This window comes from Stegastes partitus, unplaced genomic scaffold, assembly GCF_000690725.1.
Source record: "Stegastes partitus isolate 25-593 unplaced genomic scaffold, Stegastes_partitus-1.0.2 Scaffold528, whole genome shotgun sequence".
Lineage (NCBI taxonomy): Eukaryota > Metazoa > Chordata > Actinopteri > Pomacentridae > Stegastes > Stegastes partitus.
Genome location: NW_007578259.1, coordinates 306,136 through 322,046, shown reverse-complemented (window position 1 = coordinate 322,046; position 15,911 = coordinate 306,136). Strand labels below are relative to the sequence as shown.

The following is a 15,911-nucleotide window of genomic DNA, read 5'->3' as shown; positions in this document are numbered from 1 at the left end:
GTGGCAGGAAGACGAGCTTTGCTGGACCAAACCAAAATGGGTCACTGTGAGGTAGCAGCCTCTCTACATCTGCTTTCCAACCTCAGAACGCTGCACGTTTGCTGCAGAGAAGCAGGAACTGACTGCGTCTGCTTCTGACACAAGTTGAGGAGAAACTGGATTTCAGCCTCCAGTGTAAATGAGAACTTATAAGACACGCTCAGCTCTGATTGCTTTGCTTTTGTCTTCTTCTCTCGTCCCGTCTTCCTCGTGCATCGTTTCTTTCTTCTGCTCCACAGTCTCCCTCGCTGGAGGATTCTGATGGAATACCAAGTAGCTCTGCGGCCCACTTTATAGGACCCCAACTCCCTTGTGTGTGAGTGTGTGTTTGTGTAAGTGTGTTTGAGACAGAAGGAGGAAGCGAGACCTGTGGAAAGAAAACCAGAAGCAGTGTGTGGGCATCGGTGAGGTTATCTACACTATGGGAGCATCTTTCTCTTTGTTGTTCTTCTTCTTCTGTACGTCTTGCTGCATCTGCACCCAGGGAGGTTACCTGGAGTCCACTGATGCCCTCACACACACACACACACACACACACACACACACACACACTGCGGGGGCGTTGCAGGCAGTCAAGCTTGATCATTAAAACCCTCATCAAGCCCTCGAGTACACACCGGCGCGTTTGCGCTAAACGCTTGCACGTATGAGCACATATCAGCAAACGCTTGCACCAGCCAAAATTGATTAATGTTTGTTGTCACCTACCTACACACAGACACTGACTCTCATGCACTGAGGCACGAAGACACACAGCGGGCAATGAGCAATCAGTTTTCTTTTTTCCGATTCTTGTCACAAGCCCAAGTATCCACGACAACCTTTGCTAGAAAATCAAAAAAACAGAAAACACAACACGGCCCAGCGATGTGTATGTGCTTGATTGCGTGTGTGTTCCCGTCATTCTGTCTCGCTCATCCCTCTCCATCCCCACCCGTCTCATCACTCCGTTACCATGTCAACAAAGCCAGGTTTAGTCCTTCAAAGGGCAGCGCTCGGCAGCTGCCCGCTAGAGGTGACCGCGCTGAAAGACAGAGGCAGAGAAAAGATAGATGGAAAAACGAGATAAAGGAGAGTTACGCCGAGGAGCTGAACAAGGGAGGGCCGAATGATTTTGGGTCAAGGCTGTAGAAGGCAGCAAAAGAGAGAAAAAGGATATTCAGAGAAAGAGGTATAGAGGATTTGTCCTTTCACAGCCCACATGCTCATCTCCCGCCCATTGTTCAGCAGGAAAGTGAAGCGATTCTGTGTTATGCCCTATGAAGATATATATGTAGATGCAGCCGGCTGAACTGAAATCGAAGCTTCTTTTTCAGAGCGGCGCACAAAGCTGGTGATTTCAGTCGAGAACGTGTTGAATTGCACACACGTGCTTCTTTCTTCTTTGCCGTGTTGGACAAACAAATCAATCGGTAGTTATCAAAAATTCAGCAAAGAACAAGACATTCTTCACAAAACTTCTCTCAATAATGCACATTGATGAGCCGCCGTCTTCCCGGTACGTCGTTAATGACGGTCAAACAGAGTAGAAGCAAAGCATGTCTCTGAATTGTCAGCCTTTAATCAATTAATTAAAGGATCTAAGCAGCTCTGCCTTTATATTGCATGCATAGGATTAACCTCATCAGCATCACAATCAAATTCAGATTTCATTCAATCATGTAAAGCTGTATTTTCTTTTGAAGTTACCTTCAGGTATTAGACACATCTGGAGACGTCTCAGCCGGCAGAGTTTTTCTGAAAATTTAGATCGTGCAGGCAGCTTGTTAGATTATATTTTAGTGACAGCATTCACCTCCCTGTGTTTAAATGATTATTTTGCAGGGACACCATCAGTGCATCCTGGGCACGGCACCATTTAAAGACAATTGTGATTAGAAAAAACACAAACAAGCACCAAAGCATTTTGACACGACAGCAGAATGATGAAGACGTGCAGTCAGACCGTTCTCCAGCGTTGAAGCAGCACCGTGGAGCAGGACGACCATCCAGCATGAGACGTTAATGACATACATCCAGCATGAGACTTTCTGATGTGTGTTTCTAGCACGCGTTGCATTCATGTTTACCTAAAACTCCCCCGTACATTGTTTACTTGTGTGCCGTATGATTTCTCGTGTTTTTTCACTTCACTGGGTGGCCCCGCGGTTGCCATGGTGACCGTAGACCCTGTTGTTGTTGGTTTTGTCTGTGACATGTGCCGCGGTGACGTTGTTTCGAACCCGTTAGTCCGCGGACAGCGACAGAAAGCAATAGATGAGTGTTTTGCCAATTTCTACGCGGCATCCAGTTGTTTTTAGAGATCACAAGACAGAAAGTGTTTTTCCAGTTTAGCAGGACAGCATCGTCTCTCCATCCTGCTTCAGCAGCCAAACAGGAATCCTAAACCTGCAGCTCTAAGTGGATAACTGTAGTAACTGATGCATTTCTCTCTCAGACATCTGCCTGGCTGTCTTGCTCTCTCTGACCTTTATTTATTCTTTCATGCTGAAGCTGCTGCAGAGTGTGTGTTTGTGTGTCTGTCTGTGTTTTTGCAGTCAAGACTTCTCTCTACTCTTCTTCCAGGTTTAAGTAATGTGTGTGTGTGTGTGTGTGTGTGATTGGTGTGTGATTGGTGTTCATGATTTTGTGCGAGCGAGCAGACATTTGTGTCTAGGGTGTCATCTTCATCTGTGATGGAATAGACAGCTCTGTCTGTGAATGCCGATGAGTCATCCCAAACCCCAGAGACGAGACAGCATGACACACACACACACACACACACACACACACACACACCGAACCTCGCATTAGCCGGCCTCCTTCACAGCACCAGAACGCTGCTCCAGATCAACCTGGGCAACGCTCGGTTTCCTCACTTCCACACGCCGCTGAGCCGCTTCAGCCTCGAAGCTCCGTCAGATCCCCTCCAACCAAAACAAGCGCTCAGTTTAACGAAGAAAACAGGGAGCTTGATTAAAAACACACACACGGTTAATTTCCATTCAGATGCTGTTGGCGTCATTGTTTGTTTTTGAAACTGTGAATTCACTGCATCACACTGGATTCAGAGAAGAAAACAGTCAAACAGATGGCAGTGATCGACGGCAGGGAGAGGCTTCTGTTCCTCACAAAATAATGACGTATTTCCATCATTTGCAGCGTTTGTTTGATGGAGATCAATACAGTCAGGTTGGACACGAACAACTTAACGTATTGGATGTTCATTAGAAGCCCACTGCTCGCTCACTGTCAGCCCTCTGATTGAGTTTCTTCGCTGTTGCCTCAAATTGCCATCTGTCCATTTGTCTGCCTGTCTGTCTGGGTGTCAGTGGCCGGCCTCCACCCCCTCTATGTGTCCTCCTATAATCTATGTGACTGGCTGCCAGTGACCCCCGTGACCTCCAGCTGTGTGTCATGACAACGGGACACTGACAAATGTCAGAGCAGATATTGGCTTCCTCCATCTCCTAAGCCTCTCCCCTGGGTAGGAACCCACCCACACAGTCTGGCCAGACACTGCAGAGGAGACAGACACAGAGAAGTTGAGCGTCCGTCCATCTGTCCGTCCAGTGTGCTGAACCTGAGGTTATCAAGTAAAAGGGCACAGCATCCACAGAGAGGGGAGGGCAGAGGCAGGAAATCTGAAGAGGCAGAGCGATAGTTGGAGGCATCTGAATGCTCTCTGCGCCGCGTTGAAGTGTGCGTAATTAGGATGGGGATTGCAGCACACTGATTGGGAGCAGCGGCGGGGCGGGTTGCTGTGTTATTTCGGAGCGTGCTGTGTTAAGCAGGGTGTTAAAGGCAGATGTGTTAGACACGAGTGTGTGTGGCGACGGAGGGGGGGAGCAGGGAATGTGGCATGTTTGGGTTATTTTCAAGTGCGTTGTCAGTTTGTCGAGGAGGATGTGAGCTGAGCTTTGGTGTGTCTGGTGCTGGGTCGTGTCGAGATGATTCCGGCGGTGCTGGTGGTGGTGGTGGTGGTGAAGTGTGACTTTTTTGTGAATATGTGTGATGCGATGTGTGTGTGTGTGTGTGTGTGTGTGTGTGCATTTCCTCCCAGGCCGCTCCACCTCCCCAGCAAACTGCCTCTGCATGCATAATTAACCAGGATGACTGGGGAGGTAAACACACAGAGAGACGCTCCATCCCTCCACTTTGTATGCCTCCGTTTATGTGTGCCTGCGTGTGAGTGGGTCTGTAAGTGTTTGCGCATTTGCATGTGCGTGTTTGTTTGTGTCAGATAGACAGAGAGCAGGAAAAAGATTTGAAGCGAAAGTGCTTCAGAGCCAGAGTTGATGGAACGAGAGAGCTGTCTGTCTCTCGCTCTTTGTGTGTGTGTGTGTGTGTGTGTGTGTGTGTGTGTGTGTGTGTGTGTGTGTGTGTGTGTGTGTGTGTGTGTGTGTGTGTGTGTGTGCAGAGAAAGGAGATAAATCCCATCTCAAGCTGCCTCTGAAGATGATGCGATGAAAGAGAGGGAGAGAGGATAAAAAAAGAATGAAGGGGGGGACTGTAACCAGTCACAGCTCTGCACATTATGAACCATCCAGCGGAACAATCAGATTCACCCTCCTCTCCTCTGTCACCCTTCTCTCCCTCCCTCACACTCTTTCCCTTCTGTCCTTCCTTCCCAACACTATTTTATTTGCAGACATTCTCAGGCTTGAGATGAAAAGGTCCTCCTGAAACATACATATGGAGGAGCAGCAGCAGCACACAGCCTCACAAACACTCGGGCTCTGATGTCACTGTAACGTTTACACATCTACAGTAACAATAAAGATGGCTGAAGTGGAAAGTGCCCGTGATAATCAATCACTCGTTCTAGCAGCTCATGTTTGTCTGTGGAGCTGAGGCCTGTGGCTAATTATGAAGCCCACTGCATCCTCAATTTTGCATGCATACATCCATGTGTGTGTGTGTGCATGTATGTGTGGTGTTTGCTCCAGCTCATATTTCCCAGGAGCCCAGGTTGTAAAGCCCACTCAGTAAATCATCTATCCTCCTCTGTCCTCTGCACCCCCTTCTCCTCATTCTCCTCCTCTTCAAACTTATCATTCTATCACTCCTTCGCTGCTCGTGCATCCCCCACCCTCAATCTTTCCCCTTCCCTCGACTGGCTTGTTTTCTCCCGCTCCTCCCATAAGACCCCCCAGCGCCTTGTTGAATTTCCCCTCTCATTGCCACTCTCCCCTTTAGTCAGGACGCCAGGGAGATTTGAGAAAAGCAAGAGAAAGGAGAGATGGGAGTGCTACCTTCTCAGCACAGATAACAGTGTGTAGAAAAACGCAGGAAGACAGTAAATTTAATAGGAAGGAAGAAAGGAAAAATGGGGACAATATAAAGGCAAACACACATGGAAGAAAAAAACCAAGAGAAATGTGAGCGTCTCGCTGTGTGTGTGGCGTTCGTAGCAAAACGACAGACAGGCAGAGAGCAATATGTGTGATTGCTTCTCCTTTATCCTTCCTTCTCTGTGCTCAAGCACCAGCAAAATCAATGCAAGCGCTGCCTAATAAACAGACAGACGGGCAGATAGGTGGACGGATCAACAGGGAAGATTCGGTGATCTCAGCATGTACCCTTCGTTCTCTCTCCTCTCTGACCCCTGCTGAAGCAGTGACGTAGTGCATCCACAAATACAGCAGGCGGCCAGCTCCACAATGCCAGGCTTCTCCGCGGAAGATAGCGGTGAGAGGAGGAGGTGCAGCATGGAGGTGGAGAGGAGACGTGATTGGAATGAAAACACCACCAGCAAACACACACATGTGGGAAGCGACTGAAGGAGGAGTGAAGTAAATTGATTGAGGAGAGGGCTTCTTTGGTTTCTTGTTTTTAGTGAGAGACGTGCAAACAGTGAAAAACCCAATTGATTTTTCTTCAGAATGGACTATTGTGGAGCAGAGCGGAGACACAAACCAACGCACAGATAGACATGCAGCACGACACACACAGAGCATGACAGCAGCCAGTGTCTCAGGCCATCCTGCCTGCTGTGCTCGGCAAGCCTGGTCTGGGAGAATCCCACCCGCTGTCCCCTACAAGCATCTTATTTAGGTCATTGTGTAAATAAGTGTCCTCACACAGACACACACATCACCCCAGGTGAAGCAGTAGTAGGCTGCAGGCAGGGGAGATGGGAAGGTAGGAGGGAGGACAGAGGATCGCCATGGGAATCTGTCGAGTGTGCGTCTATTTGTCTATGAATGTGTGTGTTGGTGTTTGTGTGCAGATTTAAGGGACTGCCAAAAGCTGCAGACCTGCACAGCACAACACAAACAGACCTACACTCACTCACAAACTCACATTGAGGCACGCAAGATTGAATGCACGCAATATTCACACACCGCCTTCCCTCGTCGCACACACACACACACACACACACACACACACACACACACACACACACACACACACACACACAGTGTTACAGAGATGAATAATGCTAGTGTGTGTCTGGTGGGATGCACCACTGTCCCCGGGGCGGGTTGAATGCCGGGATATTGTGCTGAAGCTGGCTGACACACACACACACACACACACACACACACACACACACACACGCACACACACACACACACACAGCTGTCTCCAGGTGACTCTTTTCCTTTTATAGAGTGAGAACACTCTCCAGCCTTCCTCTCTCTTTTTTGTATGAATGCATAAATACACGCTCACATTCACTATCACACACACACACACACATGCACAGGCAGGCAAAAGATTACACACACATGCACTCACACACTGGAACAGACACACCATGCACAACAAACACAAACACACTGTGACACCCCTACTGGTGCACTGAAAGCACGCACACAAACACACACAGTAACACTTCCTGCTTCCCCTTGGAGGAAATTGGAGTTTGCATCTGTGCAGGGGAAGGCAGGGAGGAGAGAGGAGACGAAAACGAGGGCTCAGCTGAACCTTTTATGAAACGCTGCATCAAAAACAAACCACAAAATAAAGCTTAACATTGTTTGTTTAAGTAGTAAATTAGAATATCTGAGAGAAAGAGGGATAGTGTTTGATCCAGTTATGAATAATGCCTGGAACAAAATCAGCTGGAAAAAGCATAAACGGTCTTGTACTGACTTAGAGACCCAACATGTATGCTCTTAAGATGTAGTCTGTGCATTTCCTGACCTCACTTATGCAGCCCTACATATTTAAACACATTACTCATTTATTAGATAAATAAATAAAACAGCAATTTAGGTCCAACACACCAGAGACTGCTTCACATTGCTAACCCTCCATCTTAAGAGGCAGAAAAAGATCCTGGAGCTTGTTTTTTAAAATGTACACACATATATGTGCACGTTTCTTCAAAGCTGGGCAGTAGAAACAGCTGTTAGCTCTGCCAGCAACTAAAATGCAGTTATTGTTGTGAAATCAAATTATGCTAATGAGCTGAATATATTTGTGGAGGGAAAAATCTCCATAAGACAGCGTCTACGTGGAGTTACGTACACCTGTCTGCGAGTGGATGTTTGTGTGAGTGGAAATGTCGACTTCACTTGTTGTCACAGAAGGACTGAATCTTGTTTTGACTCCATGTTAATACAGAACTCGACAGTGAATATCAGAATGCAGAATGGTTTGACTCCAGGCTCGGCGGCACTAACCCTCACATGTTCTTGTCTCTCTTCCTCCCTCCCTGCCTCCAGAACCCCCAACCCCCCTTCCCCCTTTCCCGTCTCACCTCACCTCCCCCTCCCTGCTCTGGCTACAGACGGAGAGAGTTATGCAGTCCTTCCGTGAGCGCAGCGGTGGTTACCACAGCAACCAACCCTGCTACCAGCAGGAGCCCCATGAATTATCCCGCCTGGAGACCTACCGGCAACACCCGCATCATCCCCACCCCCAGCATCCGCACCCAGGCCCCGGTCCACATCCAGGCCCGGGCCCGGGGCACGCCAGGTCGGGCTATGAGGCCCATTCGCTGACAAACCCTACGAGCATGACCCCAGCTGGAGGACCGGGAATTGGAGGAGGACCCAAGGACTGTTACAGCCAGCAAGCCTACGCTGGATACCCAGGAAATGGTGGAGGGAACGGAAGTGGAAATGGGGGCTCAGCACCATCACAGGCAAAGAAAGCCTTCAGAGGAAACAAAGTGCCCCCACCAAACCCCGGTCAGCACCTGCAGGGTCCTGGGGGCTACAGCAACCACATGGGCCCTTCAAATTACTCAGCCCAGTATATAAGCGAGGGCCACCTGCAGCAGAAGTGGGAGGACCCCGCCCAGTTAGCACAGTATGACCAGGAGATGGTGGGACGTTTGGAGGCTGGTGGTACCCCTGCCCCTAGCTCCTCCCAGTACATGGACCAGAACATGCTGGGGCACTCCCAGACGCAGTGCCACCAGCCCTCTACCCCTGCCTACACCAGCCCCCACCACCAGCCTCACCCCCCTAACCCTGCCCCCTCACCTCTCATGTACCCCCAGAGTCACCTGCACTACCCGCAGCACTCACCCTCCCCATCGTCATACATGGAAAAGTGCAGCCCGATGCCCCATTGTTATAAAGGTTACAGTATGCCTCCAAATTCCCAGTATGGCAGGCAAATGAGCAGCCACAGCAATCTGAAGCAGGGGGGCTACAGGTCGACCCAGAACAGTTACGGTTACCAGCAGGCTCCCTCTAGAGGTTATGAGCAGCAGCCCCCTTTACAGGCCATGACCAACCCCCAGGAGCCCCACCCCAAATACCAACACTACAGCCAAGCCCAACAAAACTACTGTCTCTCAGAGCTGCCTGTCAGGTCACCAGAACAGTATTACCAGACTTGTAGCCCCTCCTCAAGCCACTCTCCTGCACGCTCTGTAGGCCGCTCCCCTTCCTACAGCTCCACCCCTTCGCCACTAATGACCAATCCAGAGTCATTCCAGTACGGTCAACCACCCATGACCCCTGGGACAGCCTCGTCCTCATCGTCCTCTTCCACTGGAATGCAGGAGCAAGCCAGTGCTAACACCATGCTGATGCCCCCACGCTCACACCCCTCACCCAATGTACCCCATGCAGCCCCCCACAGCTACACTACGACACCGCAGGTCCCCACCATGAAAGAACGTTTCTCAGAAAAACTATTATCAAACCCCAGCTTGTGGAGCCTGAATGTCCTCACCTCTCAGGTGGAGAACATCTCCAATAATGTCCAGCAACTGCTGCTCTCAGAAGCCCTGGTTGCAAACAAAAAAGGCAGCAAGCGCAGCAGTGGAGGGAGCAACAGCAGTGCTGGAAGTGTTGCATCCTCCAAAAAGGGTGAGGAGTACAAAAGTCCTCCATATCCAGATGGGGGTGGTAGTGTCGGTGGGGGCCCCATGCAGGACCCTTACTCCACCCCACAGCACCAGCCAATGCCCATGGAACTCCATGAGGGTGGCTACTCCAGCAGCAGCGATGAACCACTGGAAAGAGGCTACTACTACTTTGGCCAGGGCAGAAGTCCAGCCCAGGCTCACAACAACACACAGCTCAGCCTGGACACAGCATCTTCATGCTCCATGGCATCTCCAGATGATATGTCTACTAGGTCTGGGGACTCAGGTCTGCACAACCTCACACCTGATCCTACTAGATGTCAGTCAGGGCAGGGAGGAGATGGCATAAGTACACCAGTGAAGAGCATTGGTGATGAGAGGTCACCAACAAGTATTACAATCCCCAGCCCTATGAAACAAGAAAGAGACTCTCCTTCAGATATACAGCATATCAATGAACCTGTCAAAGAGAACTTTGAAGAATCAGCTTGGACAGAAAAATCGGGTGACAAAGAGGAGGTGACAATAGAAAAAACTCCTGCCTGTGAGAGAGATTCAGAGACAACTAAATCTCCAGAGAAGCTAGAGAAATGGTCAGATGACGAGAAAAGCCCAGCTGTCTACGGCAAATTAAACAAAGAGGTGACAGAAAAAAGGTACTGCTATGACGAGACAGTGTACCAAGAGGTTCCGAGCAAATACGATCCCGATGCAAGAGACTCCGTTGAACAGTCTCCAGCAGCTCTCTCTGACTCCAGCCACAAAGGTCACTTTGGCCAAGAGATGAAATCAGAGGCCTTCAAATCAGAATCTCCAACTGCGTCTGAGAGCTCGGTGAAAACGCTGCCTTTTATTTCTAGGGGCGACCTTGAGCCAGATCAATACTCCACAGAGAAGGAGGACAGCTCAGAGAGCACCTCTCCAACGCCCCAAGTTGAGGCCTTGGAAGAGAGCAACCTAGACAAGAGAGAGAGCAGAGATCAGGAGAATGAAGAAGAGGGAGGAGAGAAGGCAGGGGGAGAGGAGGAGGAGGATAATAAAGAGGAACAAGAAGAAATACAGAAACAACAGGAATGTTCTCTTTCTCCTCCTTTGTCTGCAGAGGTGAGGGAGGAACTGGGGGAGGGTGAGACAGAGAGCCAGTCATCAACTGAGGAGCACATGAATAATAGAGATGGGCCAGAGAAGCCTTCTGGAGACCTCAGCAGCAGGACAGAGAGTCAGAGTGCTGAGCTCCATACTGACAATGAGTTTGCAGGAGCACCTGCCCATCCGAACACAGCAGCAGCAACCGCAGCAGCAGATGCATCTGCAATGGAGTCAGCCATCGGTGATACTGCGCCTCAGCCGCAGTCTGCTATGCCAGTCTTCTCTGCTCTCAATGACAAGGCAACACCTCCAGCTCTGGCCAGGGATCATATTGATCACAGTGATGCTAAAGTGCTGGAGCCAGACTCTCCTCAGCTACCAGGAAAGTCGATACTTCCCTCAGCTCCCTCCTGGGCAGACACTCCACCCTCCCCGAAAAAAGGTGATGAGGACATGGAACCAGGCATCAGCTGTGCCAGTGCTGTGACCCCCTTGGCCAAACCAGAGCCTGTCGTCCCATCTGCTCAGCCGAGGGCATTCGGACGTAAGCATGCCAGGGGCAGAAGGAGAATCATGCATTCAGGTGTGGGAATCAGGCGACAACTCGCCTTAGAGAGGGAAGGGGAAAAGGAAGAGGAGCGAGCTCCCTCGCCTGCACAAAAACCGAGCATGCCTCCGAGCAAAACTGTGCTATTCTCAGATCAAATGGACCTAGCTCATCAGGAATCTATTGTGAGCCAAACTCCCAAAATGTTAGCTGATGGTTTTCGTTCAAGAATGTGCACTCGCTCATTCAATGCACCGGATTTGCCACCCAAAGTTGAGCCTCACGTCAAGAGAAAACCAGGCCCAAAACCAGGCTCAAAGCCAGGCCCAAAACCAGGGCCCAAGCCAGGGGCAAAACCAGGGCCCAAACCAGGGGCAAAACCAGGGGCAAAACCAGGGCCTAAACCTGGTCTAAAGCCTGGACCAAAACCCGGACCAAAACCCGGGCCAAAACCAGGGCCAAAACCAGGGCCAAAACCTGTGCCAAATGAACCAGAGCTGCCACCGAAAATTGAGACTCCTATAAAACGAAAGCCAGGTCCAAAACCAGGTTCAAAACCTGGACCAAAACCTGGGCCCAAACCTGGATTAAAACCTGGACCAAAACCTGGTCCAAAACCTGCTCTAAAGCCAGGTCCTAAACCAGGACCTAAGCCTGGAGCGAAGCCCTTAGACGTGTTGCCTCCCACTGATATGGCACCCATCAGGGCCCCAGTGGGTCGCCCTAAAGGCTCAGTGTCCAAAGCAAAACTGGTGCAACAAGAAGAAATAATTCAACCTGCAACAGGACTGCAGAGCAGAAGCAGGAAGAGCCTAAAAGCTATAATATCAGTAAACCAGGATGAAAAACTAACACAGCCTGAGGAAAAACAAGCACACCATGAGGTCAAGGCACCAGAGAAGGAGGGTAAGAACATGGTCTTGAGATCCAGAAAGCCTTCACAGGAAAAACTATCAAAAGAAAAAGAAAAAATCATAGGTGAAGACTTTCTAACACAGACACTAACAGAAATTAAAGCCAGTGATGTTTCTCCAAAAGCAGAAGAGCTCACACCTGTGGAACAAACTCTAGCTCCCATTCCCAATGCAGTCAAAACCACAGATGTTCCAGGAGACCCACCTGTACTGTCAGTCCCAGCTGAGCAATCTGAAGAAAAGACACCCCTTCTACTGAAGCGAAAGCCTAGCCCAGAACTTTCTACAACACCAGTAAAGAAAAAAAGGGGTCCAAAACCTAAACCAAAACCCTTACCACCCGAACCCACCCTGCTGGAACAGGCTGTCCCTACACCGAAAGAGAAGGGGGTTCGGGGCCCCAAAAGAAAGCGAGGGCCACCCAAGAAAGCCTCCGTGGTCGTTCCTGTAACCAAAGACACTCCTCCCAGCATCAGTGGACCTGACATCACTAGTGATGTGCCTGTGGCGCCGCCTCAGTGCCCCACCAAAACTAAAGTTCTCCCACCACGCAAAGGCAGGGGGCAGAAATATGAGGCCATGGTGCAGAAGATTACGTCTCCTGGCTCAAAGAAACACCTCCCAATTCCCCAGCTAGACAGCAATCTAACTGACGATGTGACAACCAAGGCTTTGTCTGAACATGTCCTGAAGGAAGGGGAGACGTCGTTGCTGATAAATAACACCGACGTGGCAGAAGGACTGAAACAGCAAGAGGGGGTGGTGAGAAAAGAGGAGGTGGCACAAGAGAGAGAAAAGCATGAGGTGACTCAAGAGATATCAACACCAGAAGGGGTGAGACAAGGGGTGGAAGAAGAGGTTGTAAATAAGAACGAGACAAAACTGGAGGATGTCGTAGCTGACAAGGTTTGGAGTTCAATCGAGTCCCCAGTAGAAGTCCTGGCTCCAGGTGACTGGACACAGCAGGCCTTAGAGGGTGCATCTACTGTCGCAAGCAAGTCCGCCAGGACCAAAAGGAAGAGATGGGCCATGGTGGAGAGCACAGATGCTTCAGTAGTAGCCTTGGAAGCAGGGAGCCTAATAGTTACAACACCAAGGTTAGCCAAGCAGAGGGCCATTAAAAACAACCACGAGATGCACCTAAAGCAGAGGAGAAAGAAGAGAAAAGGCCAAGGCGGCCCTCTGGAGGAAACAGAGATTGTTGAGGAGATAAACACTGAAGCAGCAGAACAACAAGAGAGTTTAGAGGAGAAGGGAACCCCCACAGAGTCCACAGTACCTCTGCCAATCAGCCCAGATGAGATCACAGAGGCCTCCCAGGTTACCAGTACAGAAGTCATCCTCAAACCCCGAAGAGGCAGGAAACCATCAGCAAACCCAACCAAAAGGAAAAGAAGCAAAGCTTCATCAGAGCAGATTCTTGGCAAGCCAGTGAAGATACACAAAAAGCCTGGGCCAAAACCGGGGATGAAAGATGCCATGGAGGTAATAGAGGCGGTAGTAAGAGCTGCTAGTTGTGAACAGACTGAAAAAGAGGAGAGAGAAAAGGAAGACAGGGAAAGAGGAGAACCAGAGACCACAGAGAAAGAGGAAACATGCATTGTGGGTCCTGTAGTCACAGTATCAGAGAAACAGACGGAGGTTATATCTGTGAAAAGAATTCGGCGCAGACCAGTCCATCAAAATCCTAAACTATCTTTCTGCCCTTATGTACGGATTAACAACTCCAGAGACTTTTCCTCTTGGTGTGCCATCGTCAACAAACCCGAGGACGCCGTCATATTTCAGAGACGCAGGAAAAAGGGCATATTAAGAATGAGGAATCCGTTCACGGTCGCAAAAGTAGTGCCACACACTGCTGCCATGTTACAGGGACCCATGGTAAATAAAAATCTAATTGGTAGGTGTCTTACATGTTCCCTGTGTGGAAAGCCAGCAAATTACAAAGACCTGGGGGATTTATGTGGACCCTACTACACAGAGGACGGCGTTCCACGGAAAATCCTGACGATCAGGCACACAGAATCCTTCAGGGAAGACTCAGACAAGCCTAATGACGACAACAGTAGCAGCAACGAGGCACCGGGCAACTCCTCAAAGACTGAGGGTGAGGCCAGCACAGAAAAGGAGGAGAACACGGAATCATCCTCTCAAGAGGGCAGCGGTAGCAGGCACCATCACTGGCGCTACCGACGGGCGGAGAGAACAGAAAGACCGGGTCGGGAGGGTGGTCCGCGAAGATTAACGCTACGAGAGAGGTTCAGGAGGATGAAGCAGCTCCAGGCCATCAGCACATTGGCCCCGGGGGACCAAGAGGGCAACGACAGCATGTTCCAAAGGCTACAAATGGAGGCAGAGGCTAAGGAGCACTGGGCCCATGAAAACTGTACCATCTGGACCAAGGGGATAATTATGGTAGCTGGGCGACTATATGGCCTGAAGGAAGCTGCCAACAACTCAGCCCAAACGGTACGATTGCAATTATGAGTCTTAAACCGTTCTGAAATGTGTTTGCAAGCTAACAAAGACACTATATACAGTCACTTTAAGAACTGCTGTTAACTTCTGACATTTTCCCCTCTCTTTTCTCTCTGTCCCCATGTGCCTCTGTTGGTCAATTTGTTTGTTTCTTTACTGGTCTTGGCCCATATGTCCATCTGTCTGACTAACCCCAGAGCTGCTACAAGTGCCAGATTGTGGGGGCGTCCCTCAGCTGCTGTTGGAGAGGCTGCTCTCATAAATACCACTATGTCTGCGCCAAAGAGATAGGTAAGAGACCACAGCGAGAGAGGAAGGGAGTGACAAGGGATGAAAAGGCAAGAAAAGCCGAGGAGACGGAGGAGAAATGAGAGGGGAAATTGGGAAGGGGAAGCTGAGGGAAGAGATTGACGAAAGACAGGAGGGTGTAAAGCAGATGTGAGAGGAAAATGCATCAAGAGGTAACATTATCGAGTGCGAAGAGAGGTGTCTGCTAGGGGAGAGCAAAACAGAAAGAGTGAGGGTGCTTTGAATAAAGGGGATGATGAGAGGAAAGTGGGACCCTGGAGTGTGCAAGAAGGAGAAAGGGAAGAGATAGCGAGAGCGGGGGGTGTATGTGTGCATTATTGACCACAACCCCTGTGGTTTCATCCGTCTATGCTGCCGTCTGGGGACTGAATGTGCACGTCTGTCTGCATGAATCTATGTGTGTTCCCTCCTGCCCGAATGCTCGCCTAAATGCTTTCCTACGTCGCCTGTGCACACTCCCTTCGGTGCTGGTGTGTTCGTCCCTGGTCGTTGTTGTCGATACGAGTCGGCGTCTGACACGTGTGACATGGCTTCCCTTTATATTACCTCATGCCAAGGAAGTACAGTGTGAGGATTAGAAGGCCTGCCACGTCTGCCGAGCCAGCACAGGGAGCAGAGCGAGGCCCTTTTTAATCCTGCTGAGTGCACCAGCCATATCTGACTGCCTGCCTGCCTGCACTGCAACTCATCCACTCAGTCTCTCTCTTTCCTCTGTTGCTCTCCCTCTGCCGCTTCCTTCGTCTCGCTCATTTTTTATTCTAACCTTACCTTTTTGCCATTTATCTGGGTTGTGGGCTTCGTTTTCGTGCACATCCACCTCCTGCTTTGTGTTTCATTTGTTGTTATCTGCAACACGATAGCTCATTCTCTGCTTCTTCTCTGTGCTCTTTTTCTTGTCTAGGCTGCACATTCCACGAGGATGACTTCTCCATCAAATGTCCAAAACATGAGGTAAGGAAAAAACCACAAAACTAGTGACTTGATGCATGATTTTTATCTGTTGTATGAGTTTAAAATTCTTATGTGCATTGGCTGGATGAAGACGGCTTTTTGGAGCCGTGTTATGTGCATTAGCATCTCACAGGCAACTTCTTTACTCGTGTGTTTTTGGGTGTGTTCTGATTAGGACACTTAAAGCCTCCTTCCCTGTTCTGTTTTTTCTTTCCCCTTCACCCTTCACCCATCTCTTCAGCACAGAATAAAAAAACAAAAAAAAGAATTCAAACATTTCTGTCACAAGCAGCAGCAGCACCTTGACTGGACAGATGATACAGCGCAG

General features: G+C 49.7%; 1 protein-coding gene across 1 annotated transcript; it reads left to right on the top strand.

Moving 5' to 3' along the window:
• The first annotated feature begins 7,771 nt into the window (after positions 1–7,771).
• On the top strand, positions 7,772–15,607 carry rai1 (retinoic acid induced 1). Its single transcript, XM_008287934.1, has 3 exons — positions 7,772–14,314; positions 14,521–14,614; positions 15,534–15,607. Exons 1-3 carry the CDS (start codon positions 7,772–7,774, stop codon positions 15,605–15,607), a joined length of 6,711 nt encoding a protein of 2,236 aa, XP_008286156.1.
• The last annotated feature ends 304 nt before the right edge of the window (positions 15,608–15,911 follow it).